The sequence below is a fragment of the Condylura cristata genome, unplaced genomic scaffold (genome assembly GCF_000260355.1).
Source record: "Condylura cristata isolate star-nosed mole 26May11 unplaced genomic scaffold, ConCri1.0 scaffold00006, whole genome shotgun sequence".
NCBI lineage: Eukaryota > Metazoa > Chordata > Mammalia > Eulipotyphla > Talpidae > Condylura > Condylura cristata.
In genome coordinates, this window is record NW_004567107.1 from 21,093,276 (window position 1) to 21,120,660 (window position 27,385).

Consider the following 27,385-nt stretch of genomic DNA (forward strand, 5'->3'; position numbering starts at 1 on the left):
CGAAGTACACTGCTGAGGGGAGCAGTGGGCGGGCCAGGAGAGGTCTGCCACGCCATGTGGATCACCTCTACCATGTGGATCACCCTCCGGGGCAGGCGGGAATTGAACTCATGCGGAAGTGGCTTCAGATTCTCAGTGCTGTGCTTTAACCCGCTGCGCCACCAGGGAGGGCCTCTAACATAATTTTTTAAAAAGATTTATTTTATTTATACATACAAGAACTAGGGGTAGGCCGGAGTCTTGGGAGTGTGTTTGAGAGGATTCACCAAAGACAGAGTGTAGAGCAGGATGTGTGGATCTATTGAGATGCACTGCTGAGGGGAGCAGCAGAGAGAGAGTAGAGGTCTGCTGTCCTTGTGATCTAGTCCTTGGCAGAGATCCAGATTGAACTCAAACTGCAGTGGCTAGTGACAGCTTGATAGCATTGAGACTTAACCCCTTGTGCCACCAGGGAGACCCTCACTAGCTTTAGTTCAGCCACAGTTTATTCCCAGTACCACTCTTCATTGGGTGTGTGGACACTGTCCCTAACGCAACAGAAAGTGTCTCCATCCCACAGAGCTCTCATTCCAACTTTAAATTGCTTTGGGAACTGGGGAACAATTACAACTGTTGCACAGGAAATATTTACTCTTCCACATTTGTGGGATCTGATATTGTTGAACCTGACCTTAATTCAAAAAGTTGAATTAAAAACATTAAGCAGAAAGTAACTGGTCTCTGCCTTCTTCTTTTTTTAAAAAAAGATTTATTTATTTATGCATTCAGAACTGGGGTACAGGCTGGAGGTGCCAGGTGGTGAGAGGATTCACCAGAGACAGAGTGGAGAGCAGAAACAGAGTGGGGGTAGAACAGGCAGACTGGCAAAGTACACTGCTGAGGGGAGCAGCAGGGTCAGGAGAGGTCTGCCCTGCCATTTGGTCACCTGGGGCAGGGGATCCAACTCATGCTGAAAGGACTTTAGATTCTTAGTGCTGCGCTTTAACTCCGCTGAGCCACCAGGGAGCGTTGGTTTCTAATGATGAAGTCCTTCCCCACCAAAGAAAGGCCAGCTTCTCTGCCTCACTTTGGGATCTGTCCATGTACCTGCCATAGCTTCCTATGCAGATGTGCCTGCTAGCACTTCTCCATGGAAACTCCCTTATCCACAGAGAATGTGCTACCAGCCTGTGTACCCCTGACTTTGGCTCTGCTTTTCACTTTTGAGGGATTCCATTCTCCCTCTTTTGTTTCAAAACTGTCTATTTTTATACTTATAAATTCTGAGTCTGAAATTCTCTCTGAATTCTCCTTTGCTGGGTCATAGGGAAGCTCCATGTTTAGCAGTTTGAGAAACCTCCAAACAGTTTTCCATAGTGGTTGTACTAGTTTGCATTCCCACCAGCAATGCAGGAGAGTTCCTTTTTCTCCACATCCTCGCCAACATTTGTTGTTGCTAGTTGTTTGAAGATGTGCCATTCTCACTGGGGTGAGGTGGTATCTCATTGTGGTTTTAATTTGCATCTCCCTTATTACGAGTGATGTTGAACATTTTTTCATATGCCTGTTGGCCATCTGCATTTCCTCTTTGGAGAAGTGTCTTTTTAGCTCTACTGCCCATTTTTTGATGGAGTTGTTTACTTCATTTTTGTTGAGTTTCATCAGTTCTCCGTATATTTTTGTGATCAGTCCTTTATCGCTACTTTTGTGTGAGAAAATGTTTTCCCAATTAGTGATCTTTCTGTTTGTTTTTAGTAATGTCTCTTTTGCTGTACAGAAGCTCTTTAGCTTGATATAGTGCATAATTATTTTTTAATTAAGTTATATTGGCTTTCAACGCTGTATATGTTTCAGTGATTCATCTTAGATACCACCAAGGCACCCATACTCCTCACCATTGACCACTGGGTCCCCTCCAAACATTGCTCTCCTACCCTTCCACTCCCATTTTGGCAACCTCAGTTCTGTAGCCAGACTTCTAGGATTTTTGTTTTGTTTCTGTCTTATCCATTGTTTTTTTTTTTCTCTTCATTTTATATATAAGTGAAGTCATCTGGTATTTATCTTTCTTCTTAATGACTTATTGATTGATTTCTCATGAACTTCCTTCTGGAAAACTCTTTAATTTATACCCAAGCCTCAAAGTGTTTTATATTTATAATTTATTTACATATATACCTTTCCAATCCCTAACGCAATTGTGAATTTTGTAATGACACTTTTTTCTTTTATTTATCTTTACTCTGTTTGGAATATGACTTGGTTCATTAATAGTCTAAAGACTTTATCAGTCTGACCTAAGTTTAACCTGCTTTAAAAAATGGCTTTTAATGTTTTTTTTTCCCTTAAAGGTATTTAACATGATGTAATAAGGAGTTTTCTACAAGACACAAAAAAAATACCTTCTTTTCATTTTCCAGGTTGGTATACCAAGCCATATGATAAGACAAAAGAAAGTCCGTTTGGCTTGGAAACAACTGGATAATCTTTCCCCTGAGAGTAGTTTAAAATCTTCCTATTCAATTGTTTTCAAGACTGGTTGTATAAATACTGCCTGGACACTTAAGAGAAATGGCAGAATCTCAGGAGCTGTCCTGAATACTAACACAGGACTAAAAGTTACTATTGGCACCTCTTTGACCCTAAGCTAGTGGTTAAGAGAACAAATTATCTACTCCTGAAGGGTTCCTCCTTTTAATATAAATCACACCCCTTTTGCTCCTTCTGCATAATATATTTATACATATAGAACTGGGGTGCAGGCCAAAGGTGCAGGGTGGTAAGAGGATTCACCTGAGACAGAGCAGGGAGCAGAACAGGCAGATTGATGAAGTAAACTGCTGAGGGGAGCTGGGAGGTTGGGGTTGGAACGGAGGGAGATGAAGGGGGTGTGGATCAGGAGAGGTCTCCTGCACCTTGTTGATCACCTCCTGGGCGGGATCAAACTTACACTGAAGGGGTTATGGTTTGCTTGTAGTGCTGTGCTTTAACCTGTTGAGCCACCAGGGAAATCTATTGTACTGAGTAAGTTTTAAGCTGAAAATACAGTTAAGTACAGATATTTTACAGTTTACTCCCTGTTGCTTTTAATTCTTTCTTTTGGTATTATATTTATATTACAAGTTATTTGGTATTAGTATTCTTACAACTTTATACTTCTAAATTCTGAACCATTATAATATACAATACTCTGCATTTATAGTTATATATATTGTATTATACTTATATATCTTATATTGTATTTATATGTGTTCATATATATTTAGTTATGAAATCTATATTTCACATACTTTCATGTCCCTGATTGGATGAACTGTTACTGTTTTTATCACAACGTTAAGATCATTTCAATTCAATCATTTCATTTGGTCACTACCAAATGAATAAGTAATTCTATGAATTTGGCAAATATTTTTTAAGCTAAATGTTCCATATTTCATAATATTTATTAAACTTTATCTGTGTTTCCAAAAGTTACATAGATAGGAGAATATAATTTCATTTTTGAGCTTTAGTTCAACCACAGTTTATTCCCAGTACTATTCTTTATTGGGTGTGTGGGACACTGTCCCTAAGGCACCAGGATTTCTCCATCCCACAGATCTCTCATTCTAACTTTAAATTGCTTTGGGAACTAGGGAACAATTACAACAACTGTTGCATAGCAAATATTCACTCTTGCACACTTATGGGATCTAACACTGTTTGTTGAACCTGACTTTAATTCAGAAAGCTGAATTAAACACTAAGAAGAAAATAACTGGTTATATTAGAAAATAGAAATAATTTGTTAATATGAAGGTAAGTTTGAATACCAGGGAACTATACCCTTTTATTTCATATTTAAACAATTATTTAATAGGAATTTAAAACTAGATTTGGTACTTCCAAGATCTCCTGTCTATATTTACAAATATATTACTTTATGTGAACAACCTGAGATAACACAGCTACTAATTTATTATTACCTAATGAAGCTATGATTTATTGTTATTGTTATCTGTGTAGTACCTGTTAATCTATAAGGCCATTTCCATATGCTAATCTGTATTTTTTTCCAAACAATGCTGTGAAAAATGCAAATGTTTATTATCACTCTTCCATAAATAATAAAACCTAGATTATGCATTAGAAAAAAACCTCAAACCTAGAACTCTTATTTCTAAATTCCCATTTCCTTTCCACTAGTCTTAAACCCAGGCTATATCCACCCAAGTGAGCACTAGGTCACTTTACATTTTACATTACATTACATGAATTGGTGAATTTCTTTATAAGATGAAATCTTGTTAGCAATACCTCAAAGATACCCTATTGCTGCAATTGACCAATTTGAGTACATTAAACTTTTCTTGATTATGACTTTGCAAATATTATATAGGGAAGTTGTTTAGGAGCCCAGAAAGCAATCCATTACCTTTCAGTCAAAACCCATCTTTTATGTGCTGTCACTGTGTTTGGTTGTAGGCTTAGAGGGATGAGCAAGACAGATAAGCTCCTCCCCTGCTTTTTATTATCTGACAATATACAGAATAGGCAATTTAAAGTTTTGGGGACAGCAGAGTAAAGATGGTAACAAGCCTGGCTCAAGGTGAATTTGAATGTAAGGGAATTTCTACCTAAGAGAGGAAGGCTTCATGTGGGTGGCAGGAGAAGTGGTTTAAGGTAAGTGACCTGAACTTTACTGTCATTACCTTTGTCAATAAGGGCAGCTGATGGGCTTTCCAGTCCTTGACCCCAAGAAGGCTGGATCGTGAATGTCATCACTTTTCCTGGTAAGTTGCTGTTTTCCCATCTTATGCCATTTAACTTATACCTGACTTGATCAGAGTGCTTGTTCCCCATATCTTACCCTAGACCAATTTCTTACCCTACTTTGCAATAATCTTGATTTATCCCAAGAAGTAGTGTAGAATGAGTACAAAATTATTTCATAGAAAATGGAATATTTGGGGTATGTGAGGAATCTTGAAGTCCTGAGCCATTTTCATAAGAAGTATCAAGTCCTCAAGATTGAACCATTTTCCTTGTACAGTGTTAACTGAGTACAGTGAAATTTTGCCTTTATGATCTCAGTGTATCTGTGGTAGTCACTGACAATTTTCAGCCATTGAAACATTTGCTATACAGATCTTTATATTACCTGTTAGGAATAGAAGTAATGGAAAGGAAATGGATTTTGGATTTACTCTTTGCACTATTAGCAAGCAATGCAGTCTCAACCAAGTCAACTATTTTCTCCAGTGTCTAGCACATAAAATCCTACAATAGAAATTGTTTGAATAAATGATTTTTTTTTCAATTAAGTAAATGAAAGGTGATTTAATGTACTTGTTGCCTTTAGCTGAATAATTATACATTAAAAATAGCGGTGATTTGGTGATGGGAAGCCCACGAGGATTACAACTGAGATGAAAGAATGCACAAAATGCTGTAAAAATAAACTATTATATTATTTTTATTTTTTATTATGTTATTATTTTTTATTTATATTATTAAAAAAATAGCTTTGAGGTTCAGTTTTCTCCTCTCTAATTTGAAGATTCAATAGTCTCTCATTTGTGTCTCTCATCCAAGTTGAAATTTTTCTACTTTGTATTCTTTAAACAAATTGTTTTGAAGTGAGACTCCCTCTGTTGAGTTTGGCTTTGGACTATAAGATGTTAAGTACTGTACAGAACTATTTTCACACTTGATCACATAACAGTGAGTATGAAAATGGAGTAGTGAGCTGTTTCTGATATTCTCAAAACCATTAACCTGTGTGAGCCATAAACATGCAATTTTGGTTAACACCAAAAACTGTTGGCTTAAATGCAAATGAGTTTTTTAGAGGATCAGTCGGTAATTAGTGATATCCTAATCAATCTAAGTAAGTTATTTTTTGTCATTCATCAGCTCAAAACTTCATAATTTCACCTTTATGATATCAAATTTGGAAGTCACAGGGCAGAACACCCCCTTCATACTTGGTATGTCTAACAATTGGCCCTTTCTGTACAAAAAAGAAGTGTCAATTTCCCTGCCTGACTTTTGAACATTTATATATTCTTGCTTTATTTACCTTTACAAATTTGGTTGTTACTAGCCCTCCACAGAAACTCCCTTGTCTGAAAAAGCTACTGGTGGGGCCCTCCCTGGCGGAGCAGCAGGTTAAAGCACAGCACTAAGAAGCTAAAGCCACTTCAGCATAAGTTCAACCCCAGAGGTGACCCACATGGCGCAGCAGACCTCTGCTGTCTTGCCCGCTGCTCCCCTCAGCAGTGTACTTCATTGATCTGCCTGTTCTGCTCCCCACTCTGTCTCGTTAATTCTCTCATCGCCCTCTCATCTCTGGCCTGTACCCCAGTCTGTATGCATAAATCTTTAAAAAAAAAAAAAGCTACTGGCAATAAGATCACTCCTAAACTATGCTCAACCTGCTCTTCCTTCTGTGACACACCTCTACTCTTTGTCTTTTCCAAGCCTGCCTCATATTTTCCATGCTTGTAGACCCAGCTGAAGTCTGAGATTCTTCCAGAACTCTTTCTTGATCTGTGATTTGTGTATTTCACATAAAAATCTTCTGGGAAGATTTATGAAATTCATACCAGTTACAAAATGTGATTATTTTTATATCAAATTATTCCATGTGTAGTTTTACTCACTCACTAAATTATGACAGACTTTCCTTACCTTAGAATAATAGTAGGCTCAAGTTAGGATATTAGTGATAACCTATTCATATACATACTATAGTAGTTCTACAGCAGTTTATCCTGCTTTTGTAATTCTACCTTCCAGTGGTATTATTTTCTGAGGTGTTCTGAACAATCAGAGGAGGCTCTGAAATTTGCTGGAAAATGTGAGAAAAATATGCCCTGGGTAATTTTCTAGGTTGCTATCTTATTCCATATATTTAAAAAAAATGTGATCAGAACTCACTATAGATAAATCAAACCTTGCTACTCAAAATGTAGCTCTTTGTCAGGTGCTTTGGCATATGCCGGGAGCTTATTAGAAATGCAAGATCATAGGCCCTGCCCAAGACCTACTAAAAGAGGACCAGTATTGTAATAAGATCCCCAGGAATTTACATATATGTGAAAGATGTAGAAGACTGAAATAGTTGATTCTTCATTATTTCATTAAGGCCAAAAATTCTTAATGGTAGTTCTTAGGAAATAAGGAATAATAACTTTTAGCATTGTATCCCAAAGAACTCTAGACTTCATTGACCAAACTTTGAGCTTCAAGCTCCACTTTGTACTTGTGGATGAATAGTTTTGACCACATCTTTTTTAATAGTTTAATAGTTTTGACCACATACTTTTTAAATGTTTTTCACATTAAAAAGTAGAAAATAGAGATGTGAAAACTGACCATAAATCTAGGCATACAATGAAGAAGGAGGAACAAGAGGGAGAGTGGGTGGGATTTGAGCAGATTAAGAGGAGGGAGAGAATAACAGACTATAGTGAAAGACTTATGGGTCCTTATGTGGTGGAAGAACTATGATGACTGCACATAAAGGGAGAAATCCTATATTGTCAGAATATTAGCCAAGATGCAAAACAATGCCAATACATTGGTAAAAAAAATTAATAATAAAAATTACCACAAAAAGCTGATAATGTTTTTATAAAGTATAAAGTACTATATTTACACATACACAAATATCTTAAAGCATTATCGGTGTTTTCTCGGGGTTGACTTAGGTAAATAAATTGTGGAGAATAACTATGAAGCCACAGGGGAAAGGAGAGACTATTCTTCACAGATTCTTAGTCCTACCCTTACAGAACTGGTCTATGCACTCAATGGTCTTTTAATGGGAAATAGCAAAATAGTTAAGAGTAAGCTATGACTATAACATCAATAACTAGCTACCTTTGAACAGATGTTAAATTGCAGTGTAGTTCAATTTACTATGATTAAAATCTTCTTGTAAAAATATACAATTTAGCCAACTGAAAAGGAATCTAGAGTGTCAGGTAGACAAGTATATATAAAAGTCAAACTTGTTTTAAAATTTGAGTATGTCTCTTAAACACAGTCAAAATTTCAGTTCAAATTTAGTTGTTTTCTAACCTTTCCTTTTACTCTGTCACTGCGCCTGACTAAACAAAGACATCTGTTTCATTGTCTGAAATATTCTAGGGGGTAGGGTATCTTTAATAGTAGGAAAGGTTGCTTCTGAATTTGTTTCTATCCTAGGTAAATGTTAGCACTTCAGACAACAATGCGCAGAAACTCTCAATATCCCCCTATCATTGTTTTCTAGGCACAGACAGACATTGTTGGAGATAGCTGACGACAAAAGCAAATGATAAAACTTCAAAGAAAGTACTCTTTATTTTTCACCTGAAACTATATGTATTCAGGATATGTGTTCTATTTGTTGTTCCTTGACAGTGAAAATATTTTATGTAGGTCTTGTTTTGATATGCTGAAAGCTGGACATGGATAGAATAAACAAGAGATTTGTGACAGAATTCATTTTTCTGGAACTCTAGTTTCCCTAAGTAGGAGATCATTTTCTTTACTCTAAATCTAGTCATGTATCTAGTGATTCTAATTGGCAATGGCTTTCTGATCATGGCAAGCATCTTTTATTTCCATCTTCATGCCACCATATACTTCTTCCTAGGTAACCTCTCTTTCTTAGATATCTGCTGTACATCTTCCTCTGTTTCCTCAACTTTGGCAATCTTAATCTCAAAGAAAAGGAACATTTCCTTCTCTGCATGTATGGTACAGATGTTCTTTGAGTTTGCAATGGGATCTATAGAGTGTTTGCTCCTTGATAAAATGGTTTTTACCACTATGTGGCCATTTGTAGCCCGCTGAGATACCCCATCATCATGAGAAAGGTGGTGTATGTAGTGATGGCTTCTGTGTCATAGTTCTCAGGTAGAAGCAACTCAGTTGTCCAAACATCTCTTGTCATGCGACTACCATTTTGTGGGAATAATATTAATCATTTCACATGTGAAATATTAGCTGTTCTTAAACTAGCTTGTGCTGATATATCCCTCCCTATTATTACCATGGTGATATCCAATATGGCATTCCTGTTTCTTCCACTGCTGGTCATTTTCTTCTCCTATATGTTCATCTTGTACACCAGCTTGAGAATGAACTCAGCAATTGGGAGACACAAAGCATTTTCTACCTGCTCAGCACATCTTACAGTAGTGATCGTATTTTATGGTACCATCTTCTTTATGTATGCTAAACCCAAGTCTCAAGAGCAACTTGGGAAAGACAATTTGCAAGCTAGGGAGGGGCTCATTTCTATCTTTTATGGGGGTAGTGACTCCCATGCTAAATCCTATAATCTATAGCTTGAGAAATAAAGATGTAAAAGTTTCTGTGACATATTTATGGGGTCAGAAAGCTGTTAACTAGTAAGATCAAAAAGAAATATAAATCTTTGATTTATGCAGAAAAAAATGACATCATTGGGTGATTATTGTAGATGTTCTTTGGAGAAAACAAAGTAGAGAGAGATAATTTTTTTCTTTGCCTTCATTTGCCTGGTCTAGCTACAATGACAGAATGTTATTTTGCTGTAAAATCGAGTTCTAATAGGTTCTCAACCATATCTTACAAAGGCAGTTAATTCCTTCATTTCCTTTTGAATCTCATCCTTGGGGATATCTGAGATGAGTGACAACATAGTGGTGGTGATAACACATAAGCTTTGGAAATAAGGAGGCAAGAGTATAATTCTGCTGTGTCACGAACTACTTAAATTGATATTAGGAAAGTCATTAATCCTTTCAAAATTTTAGCTTCCTTATTTGCAAAAGGGAGTAAGTGCTCTCTCAGTGTTATTAGAAGATTCAGTGAGCTGCACACTGCACCGGGCATAGTGCCAGGTTCATAATAATTCCCTTTGTAGAGAAAAATTGAGCTTGAATTTTTCTGATGACTCAGAATTAAGGAATCGAAGAATCAAAATTAGAAATAAAAGATACCAGTTGGCAATTGTTTTTATTTTTTTTTAAGTTACCAATTAGTAGGGTTATGTATTCCTCCGCTAAGTCCCTAGTAACATAAATCACCAATTTTCCTTTTCCCTTGTCCTCATATATCTCTACAAAGAAAATATCAAAGGAGTGTAAGATGGAATCAAGAAATGTTTCCATCCTGAGGAGGAGTGTAAAGTGGGTGATGATAGCTGTTCTAATCCATGCTGAGTGATTGTGTCCAGCAAAAGAACCTCTCAGTTTTAGGTGCCTGCAAAGAACAGGATAACTGATTATGGTTTGCTGAATGGAGATGTGTGGAACTTCTCTTTAGTATATAGACCAGCAGAGAAGCTAATCTAGAAGAAGACTGGAAGAATTAATAACTTTAAGGCTGGAAAAACCACAATTTTTAAAATTTTCTTGAAATTTATTTCAAGTTCTTAAAGAAGGTCAAAGTCTAGTGAGTAGGTAGAGAAAACCACTTCATTTTGTATACTGGTGAGTTGAAAGTCCTCAATAAAATGTTTCTTTTCTTCCCTTTCTGTAGAGTATTCTACCATGGAAGACTCATTGGTTCATGTCACCAGCCTGTGATAGCTGGTTTCAGCCTTACTTTTCTAGCTGAATTATCATTTCCCTCTTGGATTTAATACGATAGCATGATCTAAGAACTCTTTACTGGGAGCTTTACTCCCTGACAACCAACATGTTTGGGGTAAACCCAGATTTTTACATAATCTCAAAAGATCAATGGCATGTAATAAAACTGAAAAAGTGTAATTAAAAAAATTCCCTAAAACAAAAATCACAGGAACAAGTGGCTTCCTTAGTGAATTCTACCAATTTTTCAAAGAATAACTAACACCTGTTCTTATCAAACTCATCCAAAAATTTAAAGAAGAAAAAACTTCCAAGCATATTTTTGAGAGTATTACCTTGATACAAAACCAGAAAAGGACAGTAAAGAAAGGAAAACCTTAAACCAATCTCTCTCTGATGAGCATACATGCAAAAATCCTCAATGAGTACTAGCATACCAAAATTTAACAATATTAAAAGAATCATTGGCTATGATAAAGTATGATCAAGAAGAAAGGATGAAGTACTATCACTGTTAAGATGACATGATAATATATTAAAGCATTTGAAAGCACTAGTGAAAAACTATTAGCAATATAAGTGAATAACAGTAAAGTGGCAGGCTACAAATTAATTTACAAAAATCTGTTGTGCTTTTGTATACAAATAATGAGCTGGAGAAAGGAATCAGGAAAAAAAAATCCCATTTATAATTGCATGCTCCCCCCAAATTCCTTGTAATAAAGTTAATCAAGAAGATGAATACCTATACACCAATACTGTAAGACATTGTTGAAAGAAATAGAAAACATGAAGAAGTGGAGAGATATTTTGTGCTCATGAACTGGAAGAATTAACATCTTTAAATGGTCATATTACTTAAAGAAATATAGGAATTAAGTGCAGTATCTATCAAAGTCCTAATAACATTCTTCACAGAAATAGAACAAAAATCATAAAATGTGTTTGGCACTACAAAGACCCCGAATCATAATTGGCCAAGAAAAGAGAACAAAAATAGAGGTATACACTCCCCAACTTCAGACTATACTACAAAGTAACAGTAAGCAAAAGAACATGGTACTTGAATTAAAAGACACAAAAATAAATGGGGCAAAACTGAGATCCCAGTAATAAACACATATATGGAAAACTGACTTATAAAAAAAGAGCTAAGAACAAAGAAAGTCTCTTCCATAAATGGTGTTGGTAAAATTGAACAGCCAATTTAACAGTGGAATGAACTAGATGCACTACCTAACACTGTGCACAGAAATGTAATTCAAAATTGATTAAAGAATTGGATCTAATACTTGAAACCATGAAAAGCATAGAAGAAAACTTAGATGATAAGCTCCTACTTGTAGAGATGTCTTTGGGAATTCAAACCAAAAACAAGAAAAACAGCAGCAGGGAAAAAGCAAATGGAACTATATAAAATAAAAAGCTCCACACAATGGGGAAAAAAATACCATTAAAAGAAAGGCAGCCTTACTAAATGGGAGAAGATATAGCTGACCAGCGTTTAATATCCAACATATATAAATAATTCATAAACCTCAACAACAAAAAACTCAATTAAAAAATGACTGAAGGATATGATTATATACTTCTCCAAAGATAACCTACAAGTGGCCGAGAGGCTCATGAAAAAATGCTCAGCGTGTCAGTCTACAAATCAAAGCAATGAGATATTACCATGTATCTATAAAAATGACTGTTATAAAAAATACAAGACACGATTTGGAGGAAAGGAATCCCTGCATACTGTAGGTGGGAATATATGTTAATGTAGCTAGAAAGGAAAATGGTATGGAAATTCATAAAAAATCAAAAGTAGAAATTCCATACCATCTAGTAAGCTCACTTCTGGGTATTTATCCAGAGTACAATAACACTAATTTGAAGACATGCATTAACTTATTTTTTTATTGCAGCATTATTCACAGTAGCTGAGGATTGGAAACATCCCAAAGCCGATGGACAGATAATTGAATAAAGAGATGCTTAATATACATTGAGATATTATTCAGCTATTAAAAAGATGAAATCCTGCTACTCCTCTGGATGGACCAATTGGTTTTATAATAAGGAAAATAAATTACAGTATAGAGACAAACTCGGTATGATTTTACTCAAATAGAAGATAAAACAATGAACAAACAGAAGAATATAAATGCAAATTCTTAAACTCTAAGAAAAAAATTTTGAAGGGAAAAGAGGAACTGGGTAAATTAGGTTAAAAGGGTAAATTATAGAGTGAAAGATGGACATTTGACTTTCAGTGGTGAACATGTCATATATACAGATGCCAATTTATACTGCTGTATAGATTCCCTTATTCCACTGTTCATTCAGTCCTTCCTTGCTTGTTCTATATCTAGACTGTTACCTTAGCTATTTTGTCCAGATTTCTAATTGACTCTAGTTAGTTTGTTTTGGCCAGAAGTAGATATTCCTTCTTAACTTTTCCAATTGAGTCACTCCCTTTTTAAAGAGCATATATTTGTTTATTATTCTGACATTCTTATCTCACCTATATTTTATTAGATTTATAGTTAAGTAGACTAAATGCTCATCACTTAGCCTTTTGTCCATCTCCCTTTTCATCTGTTTGTATGAAAATCATCCTTTTATAACTCTAAAAAAGGACTGTGTATACAACATTTTTTGGATCTTGATTGTTTGAAATTATTTTTCTATAGTATTGATATTTGAGAGAAAGCTTCACTAGTTACACATTTCTTGGTATGCATTATTTTTAGTATTTGCAAATTCAACTCCTCTATATGATCTTTTTCAGAACTCTGATGATGACCTAATCATTTTGTTCTTGTAAGTAATGGCAATTTCATTCAAATATTTGAAGATTTTTATATTTATTTCAAACTTCAGTAGTTTTATTGGATACAGTTCAGAGTCGATTATGCTGAGCATATTTTTTCCATGTCTGGGATGGATACTTTTGATTCCTTATTTATAATTTTTTTTGGACTTAAGTTTTAAATCTTGATTAATTTCACTGATTTTCTTTTCTAAATACTCAAATTTTATATATTTGTAAAGCAACATTATTCCATCTTTGCCTATGTTTCACTGCGACCCCTTTGGACACATTTCTTTCTTTATCTGATTTTCAGTCTGTTGATTGCTTCCTTACCTTTATTCAATTCCCTTATTAAATTTTTTTAAATGTATTTTTTTCTTGACTACCTTTATCTTAGTCTTCACTCTAAGATGGTTTGTCATAGCTTGTTGTTTCCCATTTCTATTTCTTGTCATTTCTTCCTTACATATTATTTGGTTAATTTCTTTTTAATTTTTATACTTTTGTCAAGATGTGTATGTGTGTGCGCAACTCATTCAAATGTTTGTTTCAATTTAAATTTATTGGCTGCAATTTGTATTGTGTGACTGTTTTAATTTTCTTCATTATTTTAGGAGGAAGAGGGTTAGAGCTTTCACTGTTGGTTAAGGGGCCTTGCTTTTCATTTTTCATTTCATTTTACAGTACTGTAGCTGTTTAGAATAAATAGTATACTTTCACCATTCAATTTTGGATTAGTATACAAGGTTTGTAGGTCAAGAGTGCCCTCCTCTGTCTTTGTTGTAAAGTTGAAATTTTTTAAATATGTGCTTTGACTTTTTCCTCCTCTCCCCTTTTGTTACTGCAGTAATAGAGAAAACTTACAATAACATTATTAAGCTAAAACCACTTTTACCCTTTGACTTGAGAGCTCTTTGACCTTTTTTTTTTTTAAATCTCCTTTATCTTGTTCAACTAAGTAGGAAGGAATTGTATGCCCTCTCCTATTGTATTAATAATACTTGTTACCTTTGATGGAATATAAACTCACTCTGCAGGATTTATTCAGGATACTATGAAAAAAAAAAGTGAAAACTGCAGTTTCACCATTAGCGACAATAGGAACTGAATAGAAATACTCTTTAATAAAGAAATGATTACATATATATTTTAAATTCATATGAATAAATATATGGCTATTAAGATGGTTGCTGTAATCTGACACATATATGGACATATGTCCCCAGATTTACGTTAGATGGGAGAATTGAGAGGTTTGCTCAATTTGCTTCCCCTGCACAGTGACAGATAGGGATCTACCATATGGAATATTGCTGATAATTTGCCTCTTCTCTTTCATTATCTGTACTCACTATCTTGCTGATCTTATTCATTCTTCTGATTTTAAGCATCGTTCATATATTGGTGAATTCGAAATTTCCTCTCTAACCCAGATGCCTTACCTAACAAGATTTGTGTATTCTTCATTGCAGTTGTCATATGTAACAGACAATTTGAGCCTTATATTTTTCAATAAATCTAGCTCAGTTACAATCTTTCTTCTCCTTTTCAGTAAGATGCAACTCTGTCCATCCCACTTTTCTGTTCAAGATCATTGAACTGATGCTTGATGCTTGTCTTCACTAAGACACATCAAACCTTCAGGAAATCCTCTCAGCTCCACCTTCTCAGTGTACCCAGAATTTTTTTATTTCTCACCTTCACTACAACTATCACTATGACCTGGGATGTGATTTCTTCTCAGAATTACTACAACAAATTTCCAGAGTTTTCCTGACTCGTGACAAAATGAAAACACAATGTGTAGATTTTTTTTTTTAACTGTCATACTACTGTGATTCTTGAACATGATCCACATATTGAATGAGGACTATAGATGCCAAATTGAAGTCTCACACTCAGTCTTTCTGTCTCTAGTTTCTAGGATCATTTTGTATGTGATTATCTTTTATTAAAAAGCGCTCTCACGGCCCTCCCTGATGGCGCAGCGGGTTAAAGCACAGCACTGAGAATCTAAAGCCGCTTCCGCATGAGTTCGATTCCCGCCTGCCCCGGAGGTGACCACATGGCGTGGCAGACCTCTCCTGGCCCGCCCGCTGCTCCCCTCAGCAGTGTACTTCGTCGATCTGCCTGTTCTGTTCCCCACTCTGTCTCTGGTGAAGCCTCTCACCGCCCCTGAGCCTCTGGCCTGTACCCCAGTTCTGTATGCACAAATAAATAAATCTTTAAAAAAAAAAAAGCGATCTCACTAACGTGGTAAATTTTTCAAAAATTTAAGTAAACATGTTTTATAGCTTTATCTTAAAGGGAAAAAATTCTTCCCTCTAGTATATTTAGAATGTATATTTTGAAGTAAATAGAGGAATTTGGTTTATTTCTTCTACATAAAAGAGAAGGGCAGCAAAGAGAACAGAGTGAAACCTGCATTTAAACAATTTTAAAAAATAATATAGTAGTTTATTTTTAAATCATTTTGTGCCTTTTTTCATCTCAGTTGTAATCCCTGTGGGCTTCCTGCAGCCAAATTATCCATGTGCCATCACCATAATTAAACAACTCTTTTTTAAACAGAGTCACTTTTTTTTTTTAAAGATTTATTTATTTGTGCATACAGAACTGGGGTACAGGCCAGAGGTGCAGGGGCGGCGAGAGGCTTCACCAGAGACAGAGTGGGGAGCAGAACAAGCAGATCAACGAAGTACACTGCTGAGGGGAGCAGCGGGCGGGTCAGGAGAGGTCTGCCACGCCATGTGATCACCTCTGGGGCAGGCGGGAATCGAACTCATGCGGAAGTGGCTTTAGATTCTCAGTGCTGTGCTTTAACCCGCTGCGCCACCAGGGAGGGCCTAAACAGAGTCACTTTTAAGACTTCCTGCATCATGTAATGGTTCTCCCTTTCCCTAGCATCTTGTAATAAAGTACTGGGAAAGAACAGATTTTCCCCTTATTTCTGACAAGTTTTATGTGATAATCCTATCTCCTTGACATCTAAAGTACCTTTTTTCTCTCCCTTCTCACCCTGGAGCTGTTCAGTAATATGATTCAAACTTTACTATTTGAATGCTTTGAATCAGAATTTCCCATAATCCTCACATGGTAAGAATCACTATCTCTTTTATAAACATCCAGAATTACAGATCTTGTCCCTGGAAATTCAGTTTTTATGGGTCTAGTTTTGACATGAACACAATATTTTATCAAACATTCTAGGTGATCCTTATCATTAGGATATTTTAAAAATGTTTCAGGATAACTTAAAAAGAGTAAGTTAGCAGTTATTATTATATTCTTGTATTGTCGGAAATTATTGGAATGAAAATAAAAGACAATATCAGAAATCATATAATGTCTTATTAACCTAAAAAAAAGAAAAAATAGAAATATTTAGAAAAAACTTTAATCAAACAGGCTTTAGGAATCAAGTGGTATGGTAAGTTACTGTGTGCTTTCAAAGCCTTAGGTTTATTCCCTCTATGCGCCTGTGAATATATTCAAAAGCAGTAATTGGGAGTGAGTCATAGTGAGGTGCTCCTGAAGACTGTTTAATCAAGGTAGCTGTCTGAGAGTTAAAATAGTAACATTTCTACAAGGCGGTGAAGTTATTCATCCGTTAAGATTAATCACCTGTGTGAATGAACTATCCAAGGACACTGCATATGAATATTGCAAGGTGTGATCTATGTATGTTACCTCAAAGAACTGGAACTGGAGTGTGATGGAGTTATATAAATTGCATTCAAATGTGCTCTTTCCTTTCTTGATAAAATAGTTGCTGTTTCTCATGATTGAACATACGATAATGAAAAAGTAATCTAAACACACTTCAGGATTACATATACAGTTCCATCGTTCCATGATAGAAGAAATCCTATGAATAAAGCCATGAAGAAAGTAACTCCATTCTGAAGCTAGTTTTTTACCCAAAATGACTTGTAGAAGCACCTGAAATCTAAGGACCTTCTCTAGCCTCTGGCAGGATAAACGAATGTATTGGATTTTGCCTTTAGCAGTTGATTGGCCTGATCCATAGATGATGTCTATCCATACCATATCCCAAAAAGACACTGCTTAAGCTTCCATGCCCAGTGGAGCTGCTGAATACCATAATTTATTTTCAATATCTTATTTACAGATTTTCTTCTCACCCATATGAAAAGATGAATATATATGTATGTGTTGTATGTGTGTGTGTATATATATATCCAGGTGTAATTGCCTGGAATTAGTGTTATAAATTATTGTAGGATTTATAGGTAGGGTAATATGATTTATATTTATTTCTTCCTTTCAGTCAAATAACATCATATTATTGTTCCTGTTGTCAATTAGTGAAATCTTTAAGGATGAAAATTAGAGTAATTGTTCCCTTTTCATGATACCATTACAAGTTCCTACCTTTGGAGAATTTCTGAATGTATAGAATAGGCATCTAATATCTATGAGAGAAAAAATGCTTTCTTATATATAATAAGAATCCTGACTTAACTTCACCACCATTTATCCTCATTGAATTCTTTCCTCCTACATGGTTCCTTCATCAATACATTCACCCTCAATTGGATCATTCTTTGCATGTGATGTCTTGTTCAAGCTGGGACCTTCTGTGATAGTTATCATAAAGGGTCCCATTTTCTCTGTGCCGAAGGCTAAAGGAGATTGAATCTATGCTAACAAGTCACCTTCGTCATAAAATAATCATTTACTTATACTCAAGCATTCCTTTCTGACAAAGTGAAAGTAATGTTTTCATATGACCTCATTAGTTACCAACTCCTGTGAGGGTGGAAAAGACAGGAAAATTCAGAAAATTAAAGTATAATTTATGCCATTTTGTTCAAATACATTAACATATTCATGATTCTTTCTCCACATTATGTGCCTGCTCTGTTTCTTTTGCAGTCTAATCTCTGCAGGTTATGAATCTTTTTTCTGAGCTCGTTAGTCAACTCACCATACTCTAAGAACAATAGTAATGTAATGTGTGTATGTGTACAAATTCACTGAGGCATTCAAAGTAAAAATGAGTAAATATTCAAGATTTCCTGAATGTTCCACTTCATATAAAATTATAATTATGTAAATACCTTTCATGATCTTTGCACATGCAAAGATAATTAACCACCTCCCACACATACATGCCTAAAAAAATAATTATGCTATAACCATCAAATCTAAAACCTTATTTTTCACATTATGACACAAGGAAGAATTCTAAAATTAATGGTGTCCAGGCTTTATAAATTATTTTATTTGTCTATAATACATAGTTATATTACACATACTTTCAGTTATACCAGTATTTATTAAAAATAGCTACCTTTTCGGCCCTCCCTGGTGGCACAGCGGGTTAAAGCACAGCACTGAGAATCTAAAGCCGCTTCCTCATGAGTTCGATTCCCCGCCTGCCCTGGAGGTGACCACATGGTGTGGCAGACCTCTCCTGACCCGCCCGCTGCTCCCCTCAGCAGTGTACTTCATTGATCTGCCTGTTCTGTTCCCGACTTTGTCTCTGGTGAAGCCTCTCACCGCCCCTGAGCATCTGGCCTGTACCCCAGTTCTGTATGCATAAATAAATAAATCTTTAAAAAAAATAGCTACCTTTTCATAAATTCACAAAATTATATCCAGATTTTAAAAACTCAGAAAAAATCCAGGTTTACATGTGTTCTCACAAATTTAGGAATAATTGTAATAAAATAAATAGTTTCAAATCTTACAAGCCTTGGTATATTAAGTTATTGGACACTTAAGTCATATAGCCAACCAAATATGAAACAAGAAGCAAGACTTTAATTTTAATATCATATTAATATTCAACAAATGCTAAATAGTTTTGTGAAAACATGGTCATTCTGCTTAAATGAGCCATGAATACCAAAAAGTTTTATTTACAAGGTTAATAAAAATGTTCTTTTTTTTTTTAATGAAAGATTTATTTAGGCCCTCCCTGGTGGCGCAGTGGGTTAAAGCACAGCACTGAGAAACTAAAGCCACTTCCGCATGAGTTCGATTCCCGCCTGCCCCAGAGGAGCTCCACATGGCGAGGCAGACCTCTCCTGACCCGCCCGCTGCTCCCCTCAGCAGTGTACTTCATCGATCTGCCTGTTCTGCTCCCCACTCTGTCTCTGGTGGGGCCTCTCGCCGCCCCCGAGCCTCTGACCTGTACCCAATTCTGTATGAACAAATAAATAAATCTTTTTTAAAAAAAGATTTATTTATTTATGCATACTGGGGTACAGGCCAGAGTTGCAGAGGTGGTGAGAGGATTCACCAGAGTCAGAGTGGGGAGCAGAACAGGCAAATTGATGGGGCACACTGTTAAGGAGAGGGTAGGTCAGGAGAGGTCTGCCGGGCCAAATGGATCACCTCTGGGAGGCAGGGGATGGAATTCACACTGAAGCCAGCTTTGTAGTGTTGCCCTCCAACCCATTGCACCACCAGGGAGGGCCCTCAAAGATATTCTAATTCATGTTGAATTCTTATCAAAAGTATTTTTTAAGGATTGTTCAATACAAATATTTTGCAGCTTTCCTAATAATGTTGTAGGTTATTAGAAAAATGTACTTCTCACAACAGGTTAAAGCTCAGCACTGTGAAGGTCACACAGTTTCTTCAATGTGAGTTCTATTCCCAGCCAGGGAGGTGACCCATATGGTGTGGCAGACCTCTCCTGACCCACCCACTGCTCCCTTCAGCAGTGTACTTTGTTGATCTGCCTGTTCTGTTCCCCACTTTGTCTCTGGTGAATACTCTCATCACCCCTGTACCTCTGGCCCGTATCCCAATTCTGTATATATAAATAAAATAAATATTTTTAAAAATGTACTTGATATTTTTTGATGGTTAAAATTAAGATGGCACAAAAGGATTTCTAATAAGTAATTTTTTCATAGCTGTTTTCACCTCTTTGTTTCTCAGACTGTAGATGATGGGATTCAATATAGGAGCTACTCCTGCATCTACCAAAGCTATAAACTTATCTGTTTCCTGTGAATCGAGAGATGAGGGCTTCAGGTACCTGGAAAAACCTGTTCCATAGAACAAAACCACCACAGTTAGGTGGGCTGCTCATGTTGAATAGGCTTTGCCTCAACCATCCACTGAGATGATTCTCAAGATATTGGAGAGGATGAATGCATAAGAGACACAAATTAAGAGCACTGGCATAGGATCAAGAAGTGTAGTTATCACCAGTATGATTAACTGCACCATGGAAGTGTCCACACAAACTATTTTCTGGATAGTCAGAAATTCACAGCAAAATGATTGATGGTATTATTTCCATAGAGAGATAGTTGCACAGAGACTGTTTCTACCAAAGATGTAAGGCTGCCTGTCACCCAGGAGCCAGCTGCAATCTGCACACAAACGCTTTTGTTCATGATGGCGGGGTATCTCAGGGGTTTGCAGATGGTCACCTACCTGTCATATGCCATCATGGACAAGAGAACACACTCAGTGGGGCCCATGGCCAGAGAAAAGTACGTCAGAGCAGCATGAGAAAGAGATGGTGTTTTACCCTGAAACAAAGTTTGTCAGCAACAAAGTAAGACCAAAAGAAGTATAATAGATGTCTAAAAGGGAGAGGTTGCTCAGGAAGAAGTACGTGTGTGTGTGTAGGTGAGAATCTAGGATAGTGATGCAGATTAGAGTTAGGTTACCCAACAAGGTGATCAGGTACATCAGTAAGCACCAGTACAGTATGATGACCTCAATTTTGAGGGTGTGGGAAAACCCTAGGGAGAAAAAAAAATGTTACAAAAGTGAAATCTGCCTGGAGCATTTTATTATGTAATATTCATTTGTATATATGCAAAAAAGAAATAATATCACATAAATAAAACACAAATTGCCCGCTCATTTTTGACATGTGGTTGAAGAACTTTTGGTCTTTGCTTAAATGGTTCTGCTGTTTTGTGATTATTAGTAATATATATTTGAAGGAATTTGTCATTAATAAGGAAAATTTCAAGCAGAAAGTCAACAGCTACTATCTTAAGCTGTTTTGGCAATGTTGGTCGGGACAGTAGTTACTCATAACACCACAAGAGACTGAGAAATGAAACAATCCATGTGCATTTCTTGTTTCTCCAAAAACACATTTGTAACTGAACTATGGGTAAGTCATCCATTTACTTCTGAACCACTAGAATAAACCACTGGAATATTTTCTTTCTCTATTTTGATAAGTCTTCTTAAAAAATATCTTCTTTCTATTTTCACACTTTCTTCTGTCGCTCCTAGAGTTCTGTCAAAAATAATTTGGTAATGTGTTGAGTACAAAAGATATAGATTACTTCAGTCATCAATTATTTAACTGAAGAAAAGCAACATTTAAATCCAAGTCCACAGCACCCATCTGAAAGCCAGGTAGATGGTGACGCACTGTCATGGCATGTTAGATATCGCAGAGACTTCTTTCATATCGCCATTGTTGTCCTGTTTTTGTGCTCCAGAAATATTTTCTAAAGGGTCAACCATCAGCATTGTTAAGTAATTTAAGTTATTTGTAAATTGTGAAAAATTTCCAGTTTGTGTAGTAAATTAAAGTTAGAGATCTGTGTAGGGTTACAAACTGACACTCCAGGGACAATATCCCATAGATCCAATTACAGTGAGTATCTAGTCTGTTCTAACTGTGGTTATTCAAACAAGAAATAATCATGTTCTGAACACTATCTTTAATAAGGGAGACTTTGTATGCCCCTGTTAATGTTATGAAGTCATTCAAGCTAATTAATTTAAATAAATGTAAGGGGAATGAATAACTTTGGTTGTTTCTCTTTTAGATGGAAGAAGCTTTTCAAATATGTAGGGTATGTATTGATACTTGTTATGGAGCCCACAAAATATGGAGTGAGGGGAGCTTAAATTACTCTTCTATTCATCATGACCTAAAGATAAATATGGGAGTAGATGTTCTTCATGGAACGTGAAGGGTCATTGTCTTAAGGAATACTTCATTTACAGTTGGATCCTTTTGAGTTTTGTTTGTCATATAAAAGCAATTTCAGAAACAACTGAATACTTGATTTATTTGAAAGACATTTTATAACCTCTATTCAATATTTCTTTTTCAAAGTGAGGAACTAGACTAGAGGTGAACTGTGCATGGTGGTGTGGAGAAAACATGCTTTCTGTTTCATCACTGTATAATTGTGATTGGATATCTTGTTTCTTATTAACTGATTGGATTGGATATCTTGTTTCTTATTAACTGATTGCAATTATGGCTATTATTGAATTGCCTGTATCACATTAAATATGCCTCATTCTCAGAGAAGGTTGTAAGTTTGAAATATTACCAAAATTTTAAAAGCACAGCTAGAAACTCCTTTCTCACTGTCTACATTATTGCAACAGAATGTAGCCTTGGGGTCTTTCATTTGTTTTGCTCCACAGGGATATAATTTCAAATCCCTGGGATGATACATATGACTCATTTTTTTTTTAACTCTAGGCAAACTTTGTACATATGAATGAATCTTACTGCTACTAACACTTTCAACTTCATCACTTTGGTGTTGTCATCTAAGAACAGCTAGATGATGGGTTGCATTGATAACTTAGGAATATTGAACCTTCTTATCCAGACTTTGGTAATGGGTTTTCCTTAGTTATTGTCTGCAATGATTTAAATTTTTCTACAGAAAAATCTTTCACATCAATTTTTCTCTGTTATTTTTAATTTATTGAAAATCATGTTTAAATACACTTTTCAAGACTTTTTTGTTTCTAAGTAGAAATCCAATTGACATATCCTGATAGGTTGGTAAATTCACCTATTAATTTTATTAGCTATTTTGTGGATTCTCTTTAACATTTTGTACTTGTTTATATAGTTCAATCCTTCTAAGAATAGAGACAGTGTTCTTCTTTCTTCCCAACTTCTTCTACACCAAACATGGGCACATAGATATCTTTCTAAGATCTTGCTTTGAATTCTTTTAGATATATACTCTAAGCTGGGATTAGATATATACTCTAAGCTGGATCACATAGTAGTTCTACTTTTTTTTTTTTTAAAGATTTATTCATTTATTTATACAGAACTGGGGTACAGGCCAGAGATGCGGAGGGTGAGAGGATTCACCATAGACAGAGTGGGGAGCAGAACAGGCAGATCAATGAAGTACACTGCTGAGGGGAGCAGCGGGCGGGTCAGGAGAGGTCTGTCTCACCATGTGGATCTCCAGGGCATGCGGGGATCGAACTCATGCGGAAGTGACTTAAGCTTCTTAGTGCTGTGCTTTAACCCGCTGCGCCACCAGGGAGGGCCATAGTAGTTCTACTTTTAACTTTTTGAGGAAACTATAATATTTTCTATAATGACTACACCATTTACTTCTTAGTGATATTGCTTAAAATTCTCCACATTCTCACCAACACTTGGATATGAGATTAAGGGATTCCTTTTAGTTGGCCCAGCTATTGCAAAATCAACATTTCTAAAACTAGCAAGTAAGCAAACACTATGTTTCTCCTGTTCTGTGCTGATCGTGAATAAATTATTTAACACCACCAACAACTTTTAGTTTCTGTGTTAGGTGTTGGTGATCTGAAGATGATGAACATATAAACTCTCCTTTATCTACTTCTCTGTCTAGTTAGGGAAATATAGTATAAAGACATTTATGAGTTATGGAGGTGAGTGAATAACCTTTGGTGTAGTATGGGAGTGAATTACAAAAGACTTCCTGAAAGAGCTGATTGTAGAATTAAATGTGGAAGGTTATTAAAGGCTGCCAAATGAATAGGTAAATGGAAAGTCTTCCAGGAAAGGAATATAGCATGCATTTAAACTTGGAGTTGGTAATGGAGAATTGTCACAGAAAGTACTTTATGCCAATTGGCTGTTTCATGAGCTTTGCAATTTTAGTTATTGAGAATTTTGTTTTTTATTATTTTATATATATTTTACATCATTCTTTTTTATACAATGCATGCTTTTTCATCTTGGTTGTAGCCCCCGTGGAATTCCCACTACCAGTTTACCTATGTACCATTGCCATAGTCCTTTGTGCTCTTCTCACCCATATTTTGATCCTGCTGCCTTCTCTCTACCCTGAAGACTGTCTCTGACTTATAGTTGTTTGTTGAGTTTGATTTTTGCTTTATTACAATTACTTCCCCCCCCAAGTCCTCTAAAACTAGCAAGTAATGGATCCTTTACATTGCTCCTCAATGTGAAATATCTTTCTGACTTATTTCACTTAGCATGAAACCTTCCTTCTCTATCCATGTTGCTGTGAATAGCATGAGTTACCTTTTTGATTGCTGAGTAATATTCCACAATGTACCACATATTCTTGATCCAGTCATTTGTTTTTGAATGTTGGCAAGGATGTGAAGAAAAAGGAACTATTCTACCCTGCTGGTGGTAATGCAAACTAGTCCAACTTCTGTGAAAACTTTTTGGAGGTTTCTCAAGCTGCCAAAAATGGAGCTTCCATATGATCCAGCAATTCCACTCCTAGGATCTACCCAAGGGACACAAAAACATGAATTCAGAAGGACTCCTGCATTCCTATGTTTATTGCAGCAGTATTTAAATAGGTAAACTACGAAGAATAATTTTTTGTGAATGCAATATCAGTATGGCTTGAACTTTTTTAAAAATCACTTTTGTGAGATTGGGAGAAGGGATTAGAAAAGAGGTAAGACTAAAATTAAATCTCTGACAATGAAAGTGGAAGGGGAAAAATTTGAGTCCTGAGATATTAGGATACACTGGGATATGAATTACATGGGTTGTAATGCCATTTGATGTTCACTATATACTATAATTTGATTCAGGATGTTAGGTAGAGTATCAGTTGAACATAATTTGATGAGGAAAGTGAGTTCTCAGGTGAGATAATAATCTTGCAGGTGTTTAATTAACATCTTATTTTGACACTCTCTAGAAATTCCTGGGATGCAACATGAAAGATACATTTAAAGATAAATGAAACATGAATGATAAAGGGCATTGGAGGCTGGATTGACTCACTTCTTTGATCTCTGGAGGATTTATGTGCATGATTAAATTATGAGGGAAGTGACCTGACAGCGATATGGGCTGAGGAAATTTCTTTGATACATTGCTGAACTTCCTTGGAGAAGGTAAACTTTCAATCTTAAGTTCAGAAAAGACTGAATTTAAGTCTGCCTGCAAAACCATTATACCTCCCCAGAGAATAGTCACAACCAAGGCAAAGATAACCTCCTTTTCTAAGTAGTATGATTGTTACTCAAGTTGAAGACTTCATGTTGCTCAGTTTTCTAGAGGGGAAAGTGCACTTAGCCAAGGAAAATGTGTATTTGGTAACCTGCCTGAATTAGGAACATGGAGGAAATAGAAAGAAGAGAACAATTAATATTGGTTTCAAATGGACAGAGGGAGGACTGTTATTAGATGGCATAATCACAGTAGGTGGGATTTCAAGATGATCTTTTAGTCTGACAAAGGCAGAATAAATTAATTTAAATTAAGTCACCATTGTTTACTTTATGGATGATATAACTTACACAGCTTTGATCACCACTATAGTACTTGGAATACATTAATGACTAAGTGAAGATTTGTTAAATAAATAGGTAGTTCATCACAAAGGTCATGTTTCTGGTACAGGTGACAGGCAGGGTAGGTCATATTGGGAAGCAGCGCTACATGTGAACTCTTTATTTCTGCATTTACCTAAGTACAATCATCATTTTTTGGAGAACAAGTTAATTATTTGTTTTAAAATGTTATAATCATCTGTATCACTAGATGGCAGCAGACTCTAGTTTGTCTTTCCTTGAGGTACACTAATGGAAACCTTTTTCCAAAGTGAACAATTATTCATTGGTATTTCTGCCTACTGTTACTGCTGTTACAAGTGTTGGAAAAGGATGTTTCAATTATTTTTTATTCAAAAGTTTTAAGACAAAAACGAACTAATAAAGAGAGTTGATAGCATCTTATACCAAAAATTAAATAGTAATAATGTGTGCTCAGCAGTGAGCTGGAGACAGTAAAGAGAAGGAGAAAGCTGCATCCCTGTCCTTGTATTCAGGAAGATCTCTTACATTCATATATCCAGTCAATAGCTCCATTGCCTCACCACTGCTTCAGCTAATTGATTGGAAAGCTCTAAGAGGACCATTGATAATTCCATAGCACTTCTTGTTTCTGCTCTGTGTATGTTCAAGAGAACAAGATAAAATATAATGTGTATTTTGATGGTGATTTTTAAACCCACAGTCAGAATCAAACTTTCTTATAGTGGGCTCAGTGGTGATAGGAGTGTGGGAGCGAGTCCCTTGGCAATATAGATACAGTGTCCAGTCAGTGACTTCAAAGAAGGATTATTGATTTGCTTAGGCTGCTGTAATAAAGTAACACACTGTGTAGCTTAAAGGACAGAAATTCACTATCTCACAGTTCTGGAGGCTGCAAGTCTAAGACTAAGGTGTTGGAAGGACTGGTTCTTTTTAAGGGCTATGAGAGAGAATCTTTACTGTCTCTTATCCAACTTTTGATAGTTTGCTGACATCTTCACATTCCTTAGCTTGTCAAAGCATTACCTACTGTCTGCCTTCATTTTCCATGACGTTCTTCTAATGACTATTTCATTTTTTAAAAAAAAGATTGATCTATCCATGCATATAAGAACTGGGGTACAGGCCAGAGGTATGGGGTGAGAGAATTCACTAGAAACAGAATGAGGAGCAGAATAGGCAGACCCATTGAAATATACTGCTGAGGGAAGCAGCGGGCAGGACAGGAGAGGTCTGGCACACCAAATTTCCCTTTTATAAGGGTATGAGTCATATTGGAGTAGGGACCCACCCTACTCCCGTATGACCTCACCTTAACTAATTATATCTGCAGTGATCCTATTTTCAAATGAAGTCACATTCTGAGGTATATAGGGTTGGGACTTAAACATATGAATATTTGGTGACACAATTCAACTCATATTAGGATGATTTAACACTATTTTGTAAGAGGATGTTGTTCAGTAGGTGCTGGTTGACTTCTTTGGCAGGAGGTATCAAATTTCATGAGATGGCCAAC

The 27,385-nt window shown here is 35.9% G+C and overlaps 1 protein-coding gene and 1 pseudogene across 1 annotated transcript; one reads left to right on the forward strand and one right to left on the reverse strand.

Annotated features, from left to right (window-relative positions):
• The first annotated feature begins 8,420 nt into the window (after window positions 1–8,420).
• Window positions 8,421–9,369, forward strand: LOC105853323 (annotated as a pseudogene).
• Window positions 9,370–20,190: 10,821 nt separating this feature from the next.
• On the reverse strand, window positions 20,191–21,126 carry LOC101618653 (olfactory receptor 13F1; the record flags this gene model as incomplete). The annotated part of the gene is given in 3 exon segments (XM_012721238.1): window positions 20,191–20,600; window positions 20,603–20,829; window positions 20,831–21,126. Coding segments are annotated over 3 exon segments (933 nt in total), but the record flags the coding sequence as incomplete, so codon positions are not given.
• Window positions 21,127–27,385: the final 6,259 nt, after the last annotated feature.